Below are 22,474 nucleotides of genomic sequence, written 5' to 3'. Positions count from 1 at the left end.
TAGCATTCTTGGGTAATCTTTTATCAAGTTTGCTCATATTAATTTGATTGACCCCTTTTAGGGGCCACTATAGCTAAAAATAGAAAAAAACCTTCGAACATCATTTTCTTCTGAAATAATTGATAGATGATCACCAAACTTTGTAGCATTCTTAGGTAGTCTTTTATCAAGTTTGCTTATTTTAATTTGATTAGCCCCTTTTAGGGGCCACTATAGCTAAAAATAGAAAAAAAACCTTCGAACATCATTTTCTTCTGAAATAATTGATAGATGATCACCAAACTTTGTAGCATTCTTAGGTAGTCTTTTATCAAGTTTGCTCATATTAATTTGATAAGCCCCATTTAAGCTAAAGCTTAAATACATCAGGTCATGCATTTCTTCAAATTATTGTTTAAACATATTCTATGCTCAAATTTAATATAAGAATATATTGACATTCCAACACTGAAAAGCCGTTGTTCCTGGTGAGCGACTCAGGGCCATCATGGCTCTCTTGTTAAATCTTACCATAGCAACGAAGGGACATCTCACAATTGCCAAAAATCACTATTTTGCATTGTTGTTTTTCCATCAAAACTGATTTCAAAGTGCTGCAACTTCTCAATGGATTGAGATAGTCAAAGGCTTTTCAGTGTTGGTTACACGTTACCTTAAGGTCGACCTGTTATTTTTAGCCTCTCACAAGACCAAATTTCTTTGAAGATGAGGGGGTTTGCTGACCCCCCTTCAAACCCCCTAGCAGAAGGGGGACATCCCCACTCTGGCACTATTTTGATAGGGGATGGCACAAAAAAAGTGATCACTTTTTTTAAAACCATTCTTAGATGAAAACAAGTGTTTGGGATCTGAAATAGGGCATTTTTTTCATTATTTGCGGCCTCAAAGGATGAGGGGGGGGGGGCAGTGTGAAAAAACATTTATATGAAGTAATAGGTAAAACATATGTTGATGATAACCAATGAAACATAAAAACTTGGAGCTTTTCTAAAACTTTCCCTGGCACTCCATTAAGTTGAGGCTATCACACAATAACTGACCTGTTCCAGGAATTTATTATTATTACACGAGTCAAGATCAGATATTACATGAACTTTACAAAGTATGAACAGATACCTGTGCACTGAATATTTCAATATAGTACTTGAGTGGTAGTTTTGATATTTGGATGAATCGTGATACATGTAAGTACGTTGTTTTGTTTCAGAAATAATTACTACTTCATCCTGGAGAGTGGGTCAAGAATTGATTTTGAGGGAACTTGGTCCAATGAAAAAGAAGCCATCAAGAAACAAGGAAAATACTGGTAAATGATTTGATACATGTTTTACAATAATTTTACAACCGCAGGAGTTAATGTAATATAATCCCCGTTAGTATGCCTGATAAAACACTGGGCTTCCCTCTGCACCTATATTTGTAATGTGAACTACCTTCATTAAGATTGCTGTTATAAAAGGGTTTTACTGTACACTCATATTTGTAATGTTATTTCTCCCTACGGATTGCTGTTATAAAGAGGGTTTTACTGTACACCCATATTTGTAATGTTATTTCTCCCTACGGATTGCTGTTTTAAAGAGGGTTATACTGTTCACCCATACTTGTAAACTTTATTTACATGATGATTGGGGACGCCTGTGGCCGAGTGGTTAAGACGTTGACTTCAAACCACTTGCCCCTCACCGCTGTGGGTTCGAATCCTGATAAGGACTTTGGATTCTTTCATGTGAGGAAGCTATGCAGATAGCTTACGGAACGTCAGTGGTTCTACTCAGGTGCCTGAAATAATGCATGTAAGTGCACCTGAGGTCTTCCTCCACCAGTAAAGCTGGAACGTCGCCATATGACCTATACTGTGTCGGTGTGACTAAAACCCAATCAAACAAACAAGCATGATTGCTGTTTTCAACAGGGTTTCAGTGTACACCTATATTTGTACTTTCTGTACACCCATAATTATTTGTAATATAAACTTCATCTCTGAAAAGATTGCTGTTTTAAACAGGGTTTTACTGTACACCTATACTGTAATGTAAACTTAAATATCTCTCAAAGGATTGTTGTTATAAGCAGGATTTCCCTATTCACCCATTTGGATAAATGATATATATAATCAGGGATTCACTGTACAACACTCATATTTTATCTTCTGTAGAATATCTCATTTAAAACAGGTTTACACTTACGATATGAATAGGGTTACACTGTACTCATAATCTTCATTCTCTTTACTATGCCTGATTTAAATTGAGGTTTCACTGTTCCCCCATATTTGTAATGTAACCTTCATTAATATTGCTGTAAATAAGAGTTTCACTGAACACCTTCTTGTTTAATGTGAACTTAAATATTTGAGTTTACCTTGCAAGTAGTTGACCTGTAGCCTGTAGAATAAAAACATTTCATTACACTATTAAGCTACCTATATAAAAACATAACTAATGAACTGGAAATTGGATTAATTGAGGGGAAATGCGGGCATATAATAACTAGTTGTGTTGAGCAATAAAGGCCACTGATTATAGAGTAACTCTGTTTATAGTGTAAGGTCTAGCAGATTTATGGTATTAGTTATGTAGATTAGTAAGAGTTAATTGACTCTCTGTGTCCAGTCATGAATCTTTACATGTATACTGGACAGTAAGTCTTAAAGTGTAGCTTTAACCTTTAAAAGTATATCCATAACACTTTTAGTTTTTGCCTAATTTGTATAGTGGACTTGCCCTGTTTAGAATATGGAATAATCCATTAGAAGTTGAAATTTTAGTATCTAGATAATGAAAGAACTATTGATCACCCAGTCTTCATGAATATTATGCACCAGATATGTTTTTGATGGGTAAGTTTTGTAAAAGGCCCATTATGCCTGAGAAACAAATATTTTTTCTGTCTTTATAAAGGTAAATATGAAGTTTATAACCTTTGATAATGGGTATAGAGCATTTTAGATAATTATAATCTGGAGAAAGTAGAGCTGAAGCATGAATATGAAAAAATCTGACATGTGGTCATGTTCTTAGTTCTAAAATTAAAAAGCATGAATGATACAGGATCTTTTTGTGTCTTTATTTCAAGTATTCTCATAGGTTATACTGTATACATTTCACTTGTCTATAAGCTTACATATGTTTACTTCCATGATAGTGAACCTGTTTTTTAAAATCAAACAAAAAAGCAACAAACAATCGAAGTTATCGAATTTTTTGTTTGTCATTGAAAATCATGTACAGGTGTACCTATTATCAGGGTTATGGGAAAAATGTGGTGTCATTGATATTAATCATGGTTTTCTTGTTATAATAAATCAGAAAAATCAAGGTCATCTAATGTTAAGGTTGTTTGATGGATTGTTTGATTTGTAATAGTGGAAAGGAGAAATGTACATATTTGCTGATAATTATTTTCCAAGTGGAATTTACTCCTAAGGCTTTATATATAATATATATATTATTCCATATATCATGATTTTTTTCTAGGACTTTAATAAACTTTTTTTTTTTGAAACTGTGTCTACAATGTCAACAATTATACTGTTAAGTTTTATCTAAGTATAATTTTATGAGCTATCAGGCTTCGTCAAATATTCTTGCCTGCTAGCATTTGCGAGTAAAGTTTGGGTCGGGCAAGTAAAAAAAATTGATCAAACTCGCCCAATAGGGCGGGTCAGATTCTCCAGATCCAAATGATGTTTCTATAAAGGTAAAAAAGTCAAACAGCAGAAGACATTTCAATCATAATACTGTCAGCCAGAAACTGAACTTATGACTAAGTATAAAACTTTACCAAACAAGTATGATGAATCGATTCCATAACAACAGCAGCATTCGACAATATTTTATACATTACGCATTCGGTAATGTTTTAATTAGCCATGAGGTCGATATGTTAAAATTTGAATGAAAGAAGTATTCAGGCTATGTTGAAGATTATATAATAAAAGAATAAAAAGTATTATAAACATAATTGAACAATATATGATTTAATAAAGGCAATTGTACTAATATAGACCAGTAATTAGTAATTTGAGTTTTGTCTTTGATTTTTACAATTTTTTTCCGTCAAAATGCAGGGCGAGTGCATTTTATGAACCCTGCATTTTATGAAGGGCGAGTGAATTTGGAGGGTCACTCGCCCACAGGGCCCTAAAAAATTCATTGAGGCCTGGGTAATTAGTGAGGAGTTTTAATATATTGTAAGATTTCATTAAAACTTTATTGTGGTTATTGAGTTAGTTCTTTAGCCTTTTTAACCATCCATGATTCCCTTAAGGATTTGAATTATATTTTAATTTGTACATTAAAGTCCTAAAGATGATTGTCCGGTGCTTAAAGTGCTGGATTATTAAATGAATTGATAAATACTGTCTTATCGTCTATTGTAGGGTAGCATTGTCATACCTGAAAAGCTGTTGTCACCTATATTTGACAGTTTTCATATATTTATTTTTATTAAAATTTTGTCTTTGAGTTTGATTTCTATTGTGGCAGCATTTTTTGACAAACACCAAAAAAGGCAAATTTTCAATCTAATGGTCTCGCAGCTGATTCAGAAATCATGTTGGATAAGTTATGTGAGTCAGTCACTTCCAGAGAAATTTGAAATTACTTGTTAGTTTATACAGGGAAGCTTGTTAGATGGACAGACTGACGAGATTATATTGACAAAATGTGTTAAGATTAAAACCAAGACACACTGAGAATAAATTAGAGCATTGACTTCTTACAGATCTTTGGATTTAGTAAAAAAAACATTTTTGTTATGGTTGTATGATTTTACGTCACACCAACACAGTAGAGGTCAGGTGGCCCTCTGTGTGAATTATTACAGGTACAATCGCTTAGGAGTAGAACAAGTCCAATGTTCCGCTAGATAGTTAAAAAATATTCGATATAGCGATGTGTCATGGAAATTTGCCATCCTTAGTATAATATTGATATATCACCAATATGTATTGTACTGAATCAATGGCATTGTGTGTATTAAGTCAGCTGTTGTTAACTCAAACTCATTAAAAAAAGCAACAACAATATTCATTTGACAAAAAACAAATATATACATCGAAAGTAACCATCTGAGGGTAATATTAAATAAAATTATTAATTTCAATTATGTTATTTCAGAATTTTATCGAAATGATGCTAGCAGCCCAACAGAGGAGAGGCCAGAAACTCAGGGCGGGGAGGAACACCTCCGGGGTGCTGTTAATAGTGCCACAGCTGCAGAGATTCAAACCCATAAGGCTCTGTCAGAGGAAGCTCGTAGAGTTTACAGTGACCTTCATATAGATGATGAAGAAATTCGTAAACAGTCAAGAGAAAGAGAGAAAAGATGGAAAGCTCCAAAACGGAAGGCCCCAAAACCTACAGGTATTATGTCTGTCTTAGAAAGGCTTTGAGAACGATGTTAAGCAAAGTCAGTATGCCTAGTATTTCTGCATCTATATATGGATGATTCAGTCGTAGCTGAGAAAAATAGGTCATTGTTTAATGGTTTTATTCTGGTGGGGGGGATGAATTATCTTATTTTTAGCTTGAATATTGAATAAGTAGAGCTATCCTAGTCAACCTAGTATACTGCCACTCTATGAAAGTAAATCCTGTATTTATAGAAAAAAACTTGAATATCCTTTATATATTAATTGTTTATCAGAGAGTGAGAATCCCCAGCAGCCAAACCATTTATTCACTACATATGAAATTATTTTTTAATTGTTTATCAGAGAGTGAGAATCCTCAGCAACCATGTGCCAAACAGCGTCATTACGACCAGGAACAAATACGACGATATATGCAACGTCAGAAAGCTGAACGAGTGCGGCAACAGAAGGAGGAGGAAAAACGCATGAGAGAGGAAGAGGAGGCTCGTAAAAGACAGCTTGAAGAACTGTATAACAAGCAAAAACACGCAACACAAGTGTCGGCTGCTGCTGGCAAGAAGGAAAAAAATAGACAGAGACAGAACTTTGAGGTGATGCATGGCATTTCGTTAAATGATCTGCAGAAACAATCATATCATTCAGAAAGGACAAGATTTCTTGTAAGTTTTCACTGGTATTTTGTGATCTGACTTAATCATATGATCTCGCAAAGTGCTCCGATTTTAAGATGGGTTGTTTGTTTGTGGTCTTTCGTTGTCCACAATTTCTTTAAACAACATCTCGACCTAAACCATGTGATGGATTTTCACCAAACTTAAGGTGGTTCTCTACAAATGATGTAAATGTATAAGTGGTTCCTGTCTGTATGTAAAATATACTTTAAAATGGAAGCTTTCAAAAATCTACTTACTGAAACTACAATGCACAGAGCCTAGATACATGTATTTGGTTTGTGGCATCACCTTTTGGTCCTCTATAAAAGTTAAATAAATCATGCCCCGGGGTTAAAGTCAATTAATTTTTATAGACTTGTATTGGAAAAAACATTTAAGTCTCCTTTTGTGAATTTACAAATGACACACCCATTGACCTCATTACTGGTTTAAACCTTTTGTAGCAATGTATCTTAAGTGATAGATCCAGGGGCATCATAGGCTAAGAAACTGGTAATTTGTTAATTGTTATAGTTTTATGTCAATAGAAGATATAAAACAATATATGTTTATGTTTACAGATGAGTTCTGACCCTGAGAATAAAGAAAACCATGACAATGAGGATATGGAGATAAGTGACAGTAGCTCTACTCTAACCGGGGACGGGTCTGATGATAACTCTCCTAATACTTCGCCAAGGAGGTAAAATAATGTTTTTCTAGCTGTTAAAGGCATATGCTAGAGTTACATTAGACATAATATTTGATAACTTGAAAAGGAGGTTGGTGATCCCCATTTTATTTGTGTGATCATGCAAGGTTGAAATAAATTCTATTTTTCACAGCTCCAGATTATGTTAAAAGTCAACATGTTTTTACCGCTCAAAATCTAGAGTGAGGAATGGGAATTCTGAAAAATTTAAGGGGTAAAATTTATAAGAAGCATTATGCATTTTTTAGCTCACCTCAGTAGTTACTAAATACAAATGAAAGCATGAATTATTTGATATATCAAAATCATATAAGAAGGCTTATTCCATATTAGAAGACAACCCCACCACTCCCCCTGTCAAAACATGAGTTTTGATTTTGTTCTTTGACCTTGATTTTTTATTGAAGTGTGAGTAAATATTGACAAGTTAAGAAAAATTAATTTCAATGTCAATGTCTCAAGCACTTTGTAAGTATGTGTAAAATAAAATGATCGTAGAATCAATGTTATGTTAATTTAAAGAATTATAAAAGTGCAATGAAATTTGAAAAACATGCCTGGATCATCCATAGTTTTGGTTTTCTTAACCTATGTGTCTCTGCATGTGAGAATTTATAGAGTTTTATTAGAGTGAAAATAATCTTTCTTTTTACCCCTGCTAGATTTTCTGTAGTTATGTGTATTATTAGAAAATAACTTATTTTCTGTCAAAATAAGGTGCGGTTATGGAGAAGGGGAGGGGATGCGGGGTAGGGGCTCAAAACAAGCTTTATACTTGTCCTTGAAATATTGTGAAGCTCTCAGTGCATAGATGTGCCGGCCGATTTTGGTCTGCACCAGTCGCATTGGTAGAAGCAATTACTGCAAGCAGGGCTAAGGGTTTAATGGGCAACTCTATGTTTAACTCCAGACGTTTCCATTGAATTAATTCAATATGATTACTAAGTTTGTTCAAAGACATTGCTGTACCTGTAATCAACAGATCCATTTTCAGTTTAGAAAAAAGTCCATTGAATTAATTCAATATGATAGTTTGTTAATAGACATTGTTGTAGCTAAGGTCATTCATAAAGTGATACATCTATTAACTGTAAGTCAGTGCCATCTTTCGAAGTTAGGTTTAAAGGTTGGTTTTGAACATTTTGATTGGTTTATTATCAAAATGCAAACGTCAAAGCACCGGTCAATAGGTTAAAACAATTCCTTCTATCAAGGTTCTGTCCTAGACTAATAAGGGGTGTATATTATATATATGATTTTGTTAAGAGATAACTTTTATTAGTTTTAAACAAAAATTTGACGCCCATCATTACATACTGTAAATTTTATTAAAGTTTATGTCATTTATATTAGGTTGATTTTGTCACACTGTGTAAATAGCAGTAACTTTTTGAATATATAAGTAAGGTCCCCTCTGGTCACTTTAATGTTTTATGTTAGTTTTATAGAAGATATATACCTCCATGGCCTGACTTACTGATAATTTCTAGGTATGTCTAAGTTAAGAGTCAGTGTATGCTACATTATTGTTCAGTTTGACCAGACTTTACACTGATTACTGCTCTAACAACACAATCCCAGCCTGAAGTCAGTGCAGGGCATTTTTAGGAGAATAAAAGGTCAAGAACAAGGGTTAGTAATGAAAGAGCTTATAAGCTGATTTTCAAACTTCCTCGAACTTCTATAACTGAGAGTTTAAAATCTTTTTGCAAAAGTCAAATTATTACAAATATTATGAAGAAACTTTTTTACTTATATCAGGTTAGGGACCATGCGTGTCAATATCTTGAATAAAGAATTTTGTCAAAGGGTTCGGGACTGGGTATAAGGGTTGGCGACTTACCTAATGCTGTTTTGAAGTTAAATGGTCGTAAAAGTGTTGATTCTTAAATAAATATTGAAAGTTTGTTAAGTTTTAATTTTCCTATTTACATAAGCTTAACTTTAAGATTGCAAGAAGGTCTATCTGTAAAAAGAATTGAGTAAGTAAAGTGAAAAGAAAACTCTTTTTGAATTTATGTTATTGTTGCCTTGGAGAAAAGTGGGTAAAAGAAAAGATATAATAAACTTAGTTGTGCTGTTCATTTTTATTCTATTTCAAAAATAATTGTAAATAAAAAGCTTTTTAGGAGAGAACTTTTGAAATAATACTAGACAGTAGATTTTCTGTTATCTTCTGGAGGCATGTGCAGCTTTAAATCAGCTTGGACCAAATTTACTTGAATACATTTTAAATATAATTTGTCATTTATTTCAACTATATTATTTCTATATTGTTCCTTTAAATCTCTTTTAATACAGTCAACTATCCTTATCTCGACATCGCTTTTCTTGATATTTCGTTATCACGATGAAATTTTGAAAGTCCCGATTTTCTTCCTTCTTTATCTATATTGGATATATTTGTTTATCTCGATATTTTTATTTCGATATTTTCAGTATCTCGATATAAAATTTCAGCCCCAACAGTTATTTACACACTATTATCCTTTGTTTATCTCGACTAATAGTTTTCTTTCGTCTGTTCCCTTCAGACTGTGAAAAACACAAACAGACGATAATTGCTCAATAGCGCGTGTCATAATGATAATTATGTTTGTAACAAGTTGAGCTGTTATTATAAAAGTTAATCTAATTAGCGTGTTGATTGTTGTTGTCCAAAATGAGTGAATCTTGCCTTCTTTATAAATATTCGAACACTGTATCAATTCATTCAAGGCTTTTCACCTTCTGCAACCAGAAACTTTATTACAGAGCGTTGTTCCTCTAACAAAGAGTCCATGATAGACAAAACACCTATCATATATCAGAGGGCAAAATACTGTGTATACACAACTATCATTGAAAATAAACTGACCATGTTATTGGCGAATGAATGTAGTTTTCACCAATATATAATGTGTGTATAAAGCTGCACGTGGAAAGAGAGAAGCATGAAAAGTCCGGATATTTTCTGACCGTCCCTCGTATGTATGATTACATTGTTAGTATTGACCTCATTTCTCAGTTTTTGTTTTGTATTTTTGTTGCAGGTCGAAAATGAATGTGGATGCACCAAGTAACACCCGTCAAACATTTAGTAGTAGTAATAATAAAGAAGTGTTAAAAGTGAACAAAACTCATACAAACATACAACCACGAGTTGAAAATGAATCTTCAAATATAAGAACTTTTGGTGATTTTACTTTCGATATTGGCGGAGTTACAAATAAATTCTCACAAGCCTTACAGGCCAAATTAAACGAGGAGCCACCGTCGCTAGCCGGAGCTTATGGTAGCATGAACAGTCAGGAACATTATTTAAGTGACCGTAATCGCCAGAACGATGGATTACCACGAAGTCGTGCAGATAGAATACAGGCTATTAAAGACACGGCTGCAACCTTACAGAATCGGTTAAAGGAAGAAGCGAGAAAAATTCAGGCTCAAACCTCCAGTACTAATAAAAATGAAAGTAAGTTGAAAATAATAAATTTTTGCTGTTTTGATGTAATGATAATCGGAGGTGTGTAAATTATTATTGCCAATTTTAATTTTTAACATGCTTGTTCTTTACAATACAAAAATACAAAATTTCTGTAGATGAAAATTACACATAGCAGCATGCAAAAATTCTAAAAGATTAACACTTGTAAAGAATTGTTTGAGCTTTAGATGAAATAAGGTAAAGCAGTTTTAGCCTAGATAATTTGCCTTCCTAGATTACATTTATTTTGATACTTGAAATGAAATTTTAGCAGATTTTAATTTTTAACTGAATCTTTTAAAACTTTTTTATTTTGTTACATATTTAATAATATATTTGGGGTTCACCTTAAAAGTGCTGTATCTTCACTTTGAATAATTAAAACACCTGTGCCTCATGACAATATGCCATAACCGTGAAGTTAGTGATGATGCATACATAAAGATGATAAGAGTTGAAAGAGCTTTTAACTCATTCTTAAACATGACGTAATATATTGGGAATGACGCTCAAATGGTGGCCAGGGGAGATAATGCATGTTATGTGAAAAACATCAAAACTCTTTAGTAATGATTATGGAAAGGTTAACTTTAAATAGATTATCTTTAAGACATGGTCTGTTTATTAACAAAAAATCTCCTTAATTTTTGCTGTGTACAAAGATATAAAAAATTCACTATGAATAACTGAGAGGTGGCTTTAATGAATGTGGGTGGACAAAATGTTGAAAAGTCAATATTTAAAATAAGCATAATGTGCTTTAAGTCAACAATGGGGAAAATATTCCCGAAGTAAAACAAACACTCTAAAAGAGATTGTATATGGTGTTCACTGATATGAGGCCCTTCAGTTGCCCGAAAGTTTTATAACTTTTCAAACAAGAAAATGTTTACAGAAAATTATTAAGTTGTCATTTGTTCCTTGACATTTGAATAATTCAATATTCCATTTATTAAGGCAGTAATCATAGGTTTTAATAGAAACATTTTAGTGGATTTGGTCATATTTAAAAATAAAAAAACAATAAAAAAAACAAACACTTTTTTTGTTACCAGTTTTTATTTAAAACAGTTTGATTTGAAGTCATCAGTTTAATGGATAAGATGAAGAATATTAAGAGTTTATGACAGTAAAAAAAGTAAGCGTTCGATTGGGAATAAAATCTTAGAATTACTTTAGTAGCACAGAAAAAAAATATCATCTGTATGCAGGGGTATAAGATTCCACTCATCAGCTGGTATTTACAAGTCAGGGTTTGTACAGTCTTAAAAAGTCCTTAAATTGAGTCCCTTAAAAGTGCTTAAAAATGAAAAAATAAAAGTGCTTTAAAGTCTTTGAATTTGATAACTCTCTTGAAATGTACTTAAAAGTGCTGCAAATATGCTTAAAAATGTTTAGAATTGGTATAAATCAACAGTTAATAAAAACAGTTCAATTTAGTCCCAAATTTAGTGAAATGATAACTCAATGGTTACAGTTACAGGGGACACTGTAATTCATTCGAACTAGTTTTAATACGAATATACCATAGTTGCGCCCTTTTTGTTCTTTTATATAAACCATAATATGGCAACGAGAAAATACTACACATCTATATAATGAGGGGTATACATTACCATAATGAACAAGGATAATAATTATGGTTGCTAGTCATATTACTGATATTAATGTTACACTATGTATGTATGTAATGAGAGTAGATGAACAATAATATTAAATAAATTTGCTGGTCATACTAGAGTGGTTGGACCAATGCTCGGCGCATACCAATGCTCGGCGTAAAAAATATTTTTTTTAGAATATCTGAAAATGTCTCGAGTTATCTCCGATTTAGGTCACTGGTGCTTTTATTTACATCTTTCACCATTTTATCCTGGTGTGGTTCACTGCTGGTAAAGTCGCGTGAATATTCTAATAGCAAACGAACAACCGTATGTAATCCCCAACATATAAACTATTAAAATCTTTTAACACTAGTGTTCTGGGGCTGTGAAATTTAAACTAAAAGTTGGGTACTTGTAAATGTATGAACCTAATTTGGTTGTTACAATTTATTCAATATGTTTTCATCATAAGATAAAAAGAGATTTTATTCGAAAAACAATCCTGCATTATGTAGTATTGTACACCGAGCTATGGTACAATTTCACGCAAACCACTCTTGTTTATCCGGACTATCTATAGCTCCAGCCATGCACATCATTATGTGATTAGCGAATTTTACACAATGGCTATATAAAACAATATCATCGGTCTTGAAAATGGACATATAACATTGAGGTTTGTTGACGTTGATTTGAATTTGCTATATAAAATATAGTATGTTTATGCCGAGCGTTGGTCCACCCACTCTAGAATATTTTAGTGACACTTCACATGAATACATATATTAAAATATCACATAATGTGTATGTATTGTTATTTAGCAGTCAAGACTTAAGTTTCCAGTGTTTGTTTTATGACTGTCATAAAGTTGTTTTATCATTGGTTACATTTATGATACATGTGCAACAAATAGTGGTTGAAAAATGGGAAAATTGTTTTATCATTGGTTTCATTTATGAAATATATGCAACAAATAGTGCTTAAAAAATTGGAAAATAAAAAGTAATTTTGTGTTTGCTTATTTATGTTTCGTATGATGAAACCATAGCTTGTGTACTTGCAGGTTTTTATTTGAAAAATGATGAATTCAGTGTTTGATAATTTCAATTTTAGATGGTGCTACTTCACGTCCTACAGTGAGATGGAATGATGATACGTCACATCGCGACCGAGAGGAAGAATTCATGTCACGATATGATCGTGTGATAGGAGCCAACGAAGATCATTCTGTGTTTAAAACAAATCTTCCAGGTAAATTATGTTTCACATTGTAATATCAGTCCTAAGAATGGAGAATATTAAGATGATATTTAAAATATGACTCTTACTGTTGTGTTGTTTATATTTTATAATCTGCAAATTTTCTTAAGTCTAGAATTATATTAATTTTAGTATGAATGTTATAAAGTGTTGGTTAGTTTCAAGGGGAGAATATTTTGTACGTCTAGTTTGGTTTGCTTGTGTTGGTTCGAGTTATGCTTTGTTGCAGTGAATTCTTATATGGAAACTATAAAGCTAAAATAGGAAAGTTCATAAGCTGCATCAATATTCCCCCACATTCCTGAAATAATTGATATATAGAAATAGAGTGCATGTAAGAATTATATATTTACAGGTTCCCAGCCTCAGACAAGGCAACCTGATGTTGGGATTACAGCAGGGAACCAGCCCAAGTTAATCTCAGGAACCAATGATATTGGTGAAGATACAACGATAACAGAGACCTCTACCTTTAGTGAGATTACGTTAACTGACGATTCTGATGAGGAAGAATTGCAAGGCAGGAAAGTAAGTGTGAGCTATACCTTAACAGGACTTCATATATAATATCTTATGTGATAGGCATTGTGCTATTCTGTGCTAGACTGATGTGACTTTGTGACCAGTCATATATCATAAACTAGTTCTATAAAGGTGCCACCATTTACCTGGTTTTGTCTTAGAGAGGGCAGCATTCAATGGAATCCTTTGCCCATGTGAGGGTGTTAGTAAACTGACCAACCTTTGTAAAAGAAACTAGTTATTATCAAAGTGCCAGCATTTGCCTAAGGTGCCAGAATATGCCTGAATTATGTCTGAAGATAACTTGTCAGGAGTTCTTGTGATAATTGTTACGGAGTTTGTCGGAAAACTTTTGTATACACTACCTAAACACCATCAAAAATGCTAATTGGCAGGGTTGCACAGGTGCAAACCAGGGTTATAGTATGGTGAATGTTGGGCTGAGGGCTGGCGGGGAAAAACTTTTCGTAACAGTTTTCTCAGCAACTACTTATCAGAGCCTCCTGATATTTAGCATACAGCATTGACACCTGGTCCCATATCCTGGGATTAGATTGCAGATCTGTAGCTGATCCACTTCCTGTTTACGGAGTTAGTTAAATTTTTCGACTTTAATGGTAGGAAAATTTCTTAACAGTTTTCTCACCAACTACTTGTCACAGCCTCTTGATATTTGGCATTCAGCATAGACACATAATCCCATACCATGGGAGTCCATTTCAGGTCTGTCGCTCACCCACTATCTGTTTGCCAACATAGTTAAATTTTAAACATTAATGGTCGGTGGTAAATTTTTTTCATAACATCACAGCATCATGATATTTGGTATACAAATGCAACCCGCCTTTTATGTCTTTGACCCATTTTTTCTCCTTTAAAAAGTGAGTTTTAGGTGCTTAATTAAAGTTTAATGATTAAGCTTGCCTAACATCTTGTTTTATGTGTCAAAAATAATTCATAGTGAATTTTTCATTGTCTCTTGTTTAAAATCTGGTAGTTTTTAACTTTTTAGTAAAATTTCCAAATTATTTGCTGATTCGAACGTATTAACCTTTTTATCTCTGGTCTTCATCCTTGCCATACATAACCTAATTATAATGCAAAATTGCAAACATGAAGCCCCGGCTAACAAATTTCTGTTGTTAGTTGGTGGTTTTCTTAATAAAAATAACATTATTGAGTGTATGTGGGTTGTATGGACATGTGCTGGCTTTCCATTTTACTGATGGATTGGAAAATAAAACAAATGTTAATATAACATCATTTCTAAAAAGAATTGTTGTTCTTAACACCTCACCTGCTGAAACCAAAAGTGATTACTCTTTGCCACCAGTTTAAAACCAGGCCACTCTGCATTCCTGTGCTGTCTGACCGGGCTTTATACTGTTTACTCTTGCCATTCAATCTCTACAGTTTTGTGTGACAACAAAAATGAAAAGAAAATCTGATATTTGAGTAATTTAGTGATTTGCTTTATTGTCTTTTGTTCATTACATGAGATCATGGTTTTTCTTTTAGATTGGTACGGGTCTGCGGAAGGCGGAGTTTCATGCTGGAAGTTCCAGTCAGACGGGCCTTAGTAAAGGTACCACACAACTCAATATCCCTCGTCCCACCCACCCTGCTACCAACAAGGCCAGTAACTCTTGGGACGATTCTCGCACAGATGAATTTAATGTGTTCAGTATTTATTCTCGTAGACAAGAACGACGTAAGTTTTACTGTTTCTTTGTACATATAAAGGATCTTACATGCCATGTTATATCTCATATTGATTTATTTTAAACAAGTCTATGAGCAATTATCTTGCTTCTCTATTACATTTCTTGGACAAGACATTTTTGTACAAGTTAGAAATCACTGTGGAAACAATAAATAAATAACTATATCATCCAAGGTTTCGAGGGGTCAAACCTCTCTTAATCAAGGAGTTTGCTGTTTATTTTATAAATCACATATTTATAAATTCTCCTTTTTTCTAGCACTGGTATTCATAATATTGGACAAGTTAACAACATTTTATAGGTTACTTTGATACAAAAGTAATAGATAAATGTATAATGGTTAAAGTGACGGGAATATCTTTCATCAGTATTTAAACATTTTAAAATGTACCATTTGGATATTCATATCAAATATTTCCTTAGAAAAAAAGTTAACAGAGTTCTGAGTGATTTAGTATGAACATACATGTATGTTCTTATATGAGGACAATATTTTGTTCTAGAATGCTATATATACCTGGGTTGTTCAAAAAGTAATAGGACTGCAGCTCTACTGTTCACATTTCTTAATTTACTTACACAGTTTTACAAGAGAAAATAACTTTAGGTCTAATAATTCTTTGGTCAGAACTGATTAATTAGACCTGATGCAGATATCAAATATCCTGGACAGTACATGGACTGTTTACTGTTGCTCCTTTTGTAGTGCTAACTGCTTTTGCAATTGATGTTGTTAATGTTACATCAATTTTTTATGCCCCCGCCATATAATGGCAGGGGCATATAGTGTTACCCTGTTCTGTCATTCCGTCATTCCGTCATTCCGTCCTTCCGTCCTTCCGTCATCATCAGTTTCCGTTCATTATCTTAATAACCCTTGCACATATTGAACTCAAATTTGACATATGGATATGTCATGAGAAAATACAGGTCAAGTTCGAATTGGTCATGGTTCGATGATTTTTGGCAGAGTTATGCCCCTTTTACATTGAAAATAATATGAAATTTTCAGTTTCCGTTCATTATCTCCCAAACGGTTAAAAAACATTCAATTCAAAATTGACATATGGATATGTCATGAGAAAATACAGGTCAAGTTCGAAATTGGTCATGGTTCGATGATTTTTGGCAGAGTTATGCCCCTTTTACTTTGAAAATAATATGAAATTTTCAGTTTCCGTTCATTATCTCCCCAACGGTACAACACATCCAACTCAAACTTGACATATTGATATGTCATGAGAAAAATACAGGTCAAGTTCAAATTTGGTCATGGTTCGATGATTTTTGGCAGAGTTATGCCCCTTTTACTTTGAAAATAATATGAAATTTTCAGTTTCCATTCATTAACTCCCTAATGGTACAACACACATTCAACTCAAAACTTGACATATGGATACGTCAAAGGAATGCGCAGGTCAAGTTCAAATTTGGTCATGGTTCAATGATTTTTGGCAGAGTTATGCCCCTTTCACTTTGAAAATGATATGAAATTTTCAGTTTCCGTTCATTATCTCCCCAATCGTACAACACATTTAGCTCAAACTTGACATATCGATACGTCAAAGGAATGCGCAGGCCAAGTTCAAATTTGGTCATGGTTCGATGATTTTTGGCAGAGTTATGCCCCTTTTACTTTGAAAATAATATGAATTTTCAGTTTCTGTTTATTATCTCCCCAACAGTATTAAACATTCAACTCAAATTTGACATATTGATACGTCAAAGGAATGCGCAGGTCAATTTCAAATTTGGTCTTGGTTCGATGATTTTTGGCAGAGTTATGCCCCTTTTCACTTTAAAAAATAATATGAAATTTTCAGTTTCCGTTTATTATCTCCCCAACAATATTACACATTCAACTCAAATTTGACATATGGATATGTTTTTGGAATGCCCAGGCCAAGTTCGAATCTGGTCATGGTTCAATGATTTTTGGCAGAGTAATGCCCCTTTCACTTTGAAAATGATATGAAATTTACAGTTTCTGTTCATTATCAACCCAACAGTGTTACATATTCAACTCAAAATTGACATATGGATATGTCAAAGGAATGCGCAGGTCAAGTTGGAATTTGGTCATGGTTCGATGATTTTTTGGCAGAGTTATGTCCCTTTCACTTTGAAAATAATATAGATACATCTTAGGAATAAGCAGTTTAAGTTTGAATTTGGTCGTGGTTCAATGATTTTAGACAAACTTATCTTTCCTGAATGTTGGAAAAATTTTGAACTTTCAGTTTCAGCACTCATACTTTTGTGGAAATGTATATAGCCATTATGTTGGCTACAAATATGCAATATGCTATTTTTAAAAGGTTAAGACTGAATAATTTCAGTGCCTTGAACATTGTATAAAAATGGTTAAGACTGAATAATTTCAGTGCCTTGAACATTGTATAAAAATGGTTTGTGTTAACATTGAAAAGTTTTAAGGGCTTTGAACTTAGAATGAAAAAAATAATTTGTGCAAACAAATTTGGAACTAAATATTATAACATTTGAAATTTTGGCTGCATGCGGGGGCATCCGTGGCATGATGACACATTTCTAGTTTCTTTCATCCTTGCCCTTTCCTGTTTGTGATCTCGCATTCACTGCCTTTAAATTACTTAAACTACTTTTGCCAGCTGAAAAAAGTGTTTTGGTGACTGATTAATTGTCCTGTGATAATTTAATCATTTTATACATGTATGTATCTGACTGAGCATTGCCAATATGTTGGCCAAACTTAACTCTAGCACAAAATTTCTGTTTTTTTTTAATGCTATGAAAACTACTGTTAAAACTTTATAATTTATATTAGTCATATCATATCTGAATGACATCAAATTTGGACATTATGGCTTTGAAACAAGTTGAAATTTTATACTCTTCTTTGAGAGCATAATAGGACTTTCTCCTGAAGGCCTAAAACTGTAACATGTTTTTAAAGAAAAATTTTGCCTTTTTGTAAACATAGAAATTTTTCATTATCAAGGCTCTTTTACTATCAAGCAATAAGAATAGTCGAGCAAGCTGTCCTACCAACAGCTCTAGTTTGATTTGCTGCGCCAAGTGCTTGTTACCATCGTTATTCAATATCACAGGGAACACGCGTTTAGCAGAATAATCTAATAAACTTATGCTCAAATTGTAGAAAACATTTTACAAATGCTGTGTATATATATAAAAATATTTTAAATTGAGTTAAATATGAAGCTTTAACCCTATTTCTTTTTGAACAACCTCGTAGATATATAATACCAGATCATGTATCTCACAAAAACAACTTTCATATGTAGTGCTTTCATGGTTTGTTCCAATGTATCATACTAAATGCTTTCAACATGATTATTTATGATATAATTGACATTCCATTATGGACTGAATTCACTTTGAGTTACATTAAAAATAAGCATGTTTTTTTACAAAATTTGATTAAATGATTTGGTAATCCATTACATTATTATTTCATGCAATATTTAAAAGTTTGCAAGTCAATTTAGAATATTTAGCATGGTAAGAGTTCAAAATCTTTTTGCTTAAGTTTAAAATGTTTTTGACTATTAGTATAGTATTTGCATTATATTTACAGTGATAAGACCTGGTAGGGAGCCAATGTCTAAAAAGAAATCTGCTGAGTCAGAAATTCAAGCTAGTGTGACTCAGAGTCAGTCAGCTGGGCCATCCATAAAGTCCAGCTCATCTCAGCGCCAACCAGCTGTAGGGACAGGGAGAAGGTCACCCGGGTTAACAGGCCGGCGTGCTGATAGTCCTTACAGTCAGAACTCTGAATCTCTACGCACTCTGAGTCCTGTTGAGAGGACAAGGTGAGTTTGACTGATTGCCTGTGGACTGTTTGCTAAGATGACCTTAAAAATGAATTTATGAAATTGTTCAGCAGAAAATTCCTCTGTTTTATTCAGGGATGCCAATTTTCCGCTGATCCGCGGAAATCCGCGGATTTCGAGATCCTCGAACCACTTTTGAGAACAATGTAAATCCGAGGAGAATATTTGGTGGGTGGGGGTCTCTTACGCCGAGTTTGCTACCGTCTATTGTCCGCCGATTGTAAATGTTTAGACCGTACCGTAAATATTTAGACCGTACGGCTTTTCGGGTATGTTCAGTTATTGTCGCTTTTATAGTAAGCCAATGAACGATAGCGTTAAATATACAGACCAATCGTAGCGTCTTTCTGTAGTTGAAGAAAACAAAATGTCGGCCGATTAGCCAATTAACTCCAACAACGCTTCGAAAATCAAAGACTTGACAAAAATGTAAAAAATAAGTTTAATTTGAAATGGTTAGAGAACACAGTAAATGTGAATATCTGATCAACGAGACAACCGTCCGCATTGGTGATGATTTCGTCAAAATAAATATCAGTAAATATCAATATCAGTTGATGAAAATATGTGATAAAGCACTAAAAGGAAATGAATTTTAGACCATCTGAAAAGGATGAAAACCCTTGAGCTTCAGGGGGCTTCGCCCCTGGGTCCCCCATGACTACGCAGCCCCCATGACCCCTCGTGTTATTTTCCTCGTTTTTCCAAATTGTCTGTTGGCATCCCTGTTTATTCATCTGAAAAGTGTCCCTCTGTCCGGCCGTCACAAAACTTGTCCGGATTACTCCTAAAAAAACAACTGCTACAATTTCATCCAAAGTTTACAGGAATGATCAGTTCCAAGTCTAGTTGAGCATTTCATTGGCATTTTCCAGTTTTAATGATTTTTGTCAAGAGTTCTTGCCCTTTAATGATTCATATTTTTAAATTGTCCAAACTACTCCTCTTGTATCATTAATGCTGAGTTTCAATGAAACTTTACAGGATTGATTGGTAGCTCAAGTACTTACACATTTTACACAGATTTTCATTTGAATGATTTTTGGCTGAGTAATGGCCCTTCAATAAAAAAGTGTTAATAAAGTTTGTCCGGACTATTATATAACTCCTATTATACCACCAATGCAATTTCAATGAAACTACAGGATTGATTGGTAGCTCAAGTACTTACACATTTTACATGGATTTCCACTTGAAAGATTTTTGGCCGAGTCATGGCCCTTGAATTAAAAAATGTGTTTTGCCATGTTCATGATTTTTGTGTCGTCTGCTACAGTCAGTAGCTGCAACATGCAATTAGCTAATATAAGGTGACACATGTGATCACTGATTGCTCTTGTATATAATACTTTATTTAATGATTTTTTTGTATGTGTTGTTTTGGTACTGTATAGATTTCCACACTTGGATGGGGTTCAAGGTTAGTTGGTCAAGATGAGTTAATAAATTATGAGATTTCTACTGGTTTCTCCTCTGGTTGAGGTCGTGACTTTAGTTTGGTCTAAGCATCTTTTGTGTTTCTTAACCTTTTACTGCATGAGCATATTGTTAAAAATGGCTGTTTTCATTGAAAAGTCTCCTGTTACAAGTTTAAACTGCTATGAAAATACAAAATGGTTCATTACTGATCAAACTTGGCACAAGTGTTGACTGGACCATTGTCATTCTATCTTAAATTTCCTGTTACCATGGAAAAATTGCTAAAAATCACTATTTTTCGTTGTTTTTCCCTCAAAACTGACTTCAAAGTGCTGCCACTTCTCAATGGATTTAGATAGAGGAAAAAGCTTTTCAGCATGGTAACACATTACCTTAAGATAGACCCCCCTTCAAACCCCAAAGCAGAAATGGGCACTCCATTGCTGTATCAATTTGGTAGGGGATGGCGCCAAAAAAGTGATCACTTTTTTTAACGACACTTCCTAAACGAAAAACAGTGTTTGGGGCCTAAATATGGCATTTGTTTCACTATTAGAGGCCTCCAAAAAGGGTGAGCGTGTGTGTGTGTGTGGGGGGGGGGGGGTTGAAAAGCCATGAAAACTTGTCAATATGATGTAAAAGGTTAAGTTACAGCTTTGTTCTTGAAATATTTATCTTGTTAAAATGATATTGAAAAACTGAATTTTCTAATTTTCTTTTCAAAGATCAAAGCAGTCAAAGTCAGGTATAAAATCTGAAGAACATTATGGAGATGAGGAAACTGTTGGTGAAGAATCTTACACACAGTCTTTTGAAAGGTATAGTTTTACCCCGAAACAAAGTTTGGGGTGGGGGTATATAGGAGTCACCAATCTAGCGGTTCATTACATTTTCCTTGTCTGGAGCATAACTTGAAGACTTATGGTTGGAATTCAATACAACTTCTTACAATGGTCAAGCACATTGAAAGGAAGTGCAGTGCACAAGAACCATAACATCATCTTGACTAATTACAGAGTTATTGTGCTTTGTTACTATTCCTTGTCTGGAGCATAACTTGAAAAGTACTGGTTGGAATTCAAAACAACTTTATACAATGGCCAAGCACAATAAGAGGAAGTGCAGTGTACAAGAACCATAACTCTATCCAGAGTAATTATAGAGAGATTTTCCTTTGTTTCTTTTCCTTGTCACAGAACATCACATGAAATCAACAGGTTTGAATTCAATACAAGTTTGTACAATGTCAAGTATATATTCAGAGGAATGGCAGTGCACTGGAACCATAACTCTTTCTTGACTCATTTTAGAGTTAGTGCCCTTTGTTACTTTGTATTGTCCTGTGCATAACTTAAAAACTAATGTTTGGAATTCAATGCAACTTCAGACTATGATCAAGCGCAGTGAGAGGAAAAGCAGTGCTTAAGAACGAAAACTCTATCTTGACTTATTACAGAGTAATTCAATCTAACTTTATCAATTGTCAACTTTAAGTGGAAGGAAATGCAATGTACAAGAACCACAACTATCTTAATTGCCCACAACCATAACTCTATTTCAATTCTTTTACAAGGTATTCTGTTACTAGTAACTTCCTCAACTTCCTCATTTCCGAAGCAGTCGGGGGGGGGGGGGTATTAATCACATTTAGTGATAGCTTTTCAATAAGAGTAAGTAGAGCTATCTTGCATGCATCCTGATAAGCTCAGTTCCGTTTCAAATTCTACTTGTTTAAGGAAATATCTTCTTGGACAGTTTACAAGAATCAGATGCTTTGTTTGATAAAACATGACAAAAATAGAAAACTTTTACACTGATATTGTAATTTTCTAAAAGACAATGATAACTACAGTAGAACTTCTATGAGTCGAACTTCGATTAGTCGATTTTCTCGATGTGT

The 22,474-nt window shown here is 33.7% G+C and overlaps 1 protein-coding gene across 1 annotated transcript in view; it reads left to right on the top strand.

The window, feature by feature from the left end:
- The window catches only part of LOC132738510 (centrosome-associated protein 350-like), a gene marked incomplete at both ends in the record, with an annotated part of 49,320 nt that overhangs the window by 11,249 nt on the left and 15,597 nt on the right, over positions 1-22,474 (top strand). Inside the window, 10 exon segments of the mRNA XM_060726016.1 lie at positions 1,208-1,306; positions 5,124-5,369; positions 5,723-6,039; positions 6,615-6,736; positions 9,778-10,199; positions 12,930-13,067; positions 13,432-13,604; positions 15,117-15,309; positions 18,900-19,134; positions 21,300-21,392. Of these exon segments, the coding sequence (XP_060581999.1) occupies positions 1,208-1,306; positions 5,124-5,369; positions 5,723-6,039; positions 6,615-6,736; positions 9,778-10,199; positions 12,930-13,067; positions 13,432-13,604; positions 15,117-15,309; positions 18,900-19,134; positions 21,300-21,392 (2,038 nt within the window).

This window comes from Ruditapes philippinarum, unplaced genomic scaffold, assembly GCF_026571515.1.
Source record: "Ruditapes philippinarum isolate M1 unplaced genomic scaffold, ASM2657151v2 ctg12017_1_1_1_1, whole genome shotgun sequence".
Lineage (NCBI taxonomy): Eukaryota > Metazoa > Mollusca > Bivalvia > Venerida > Veneridae > Ruditapes > Ruditapes philippinarum.
The sequence above is the reverse complement of the archived record's forward strand: the minus strand, read 5'-3'. Positions and strand labels throughout refer to the sequence as shown.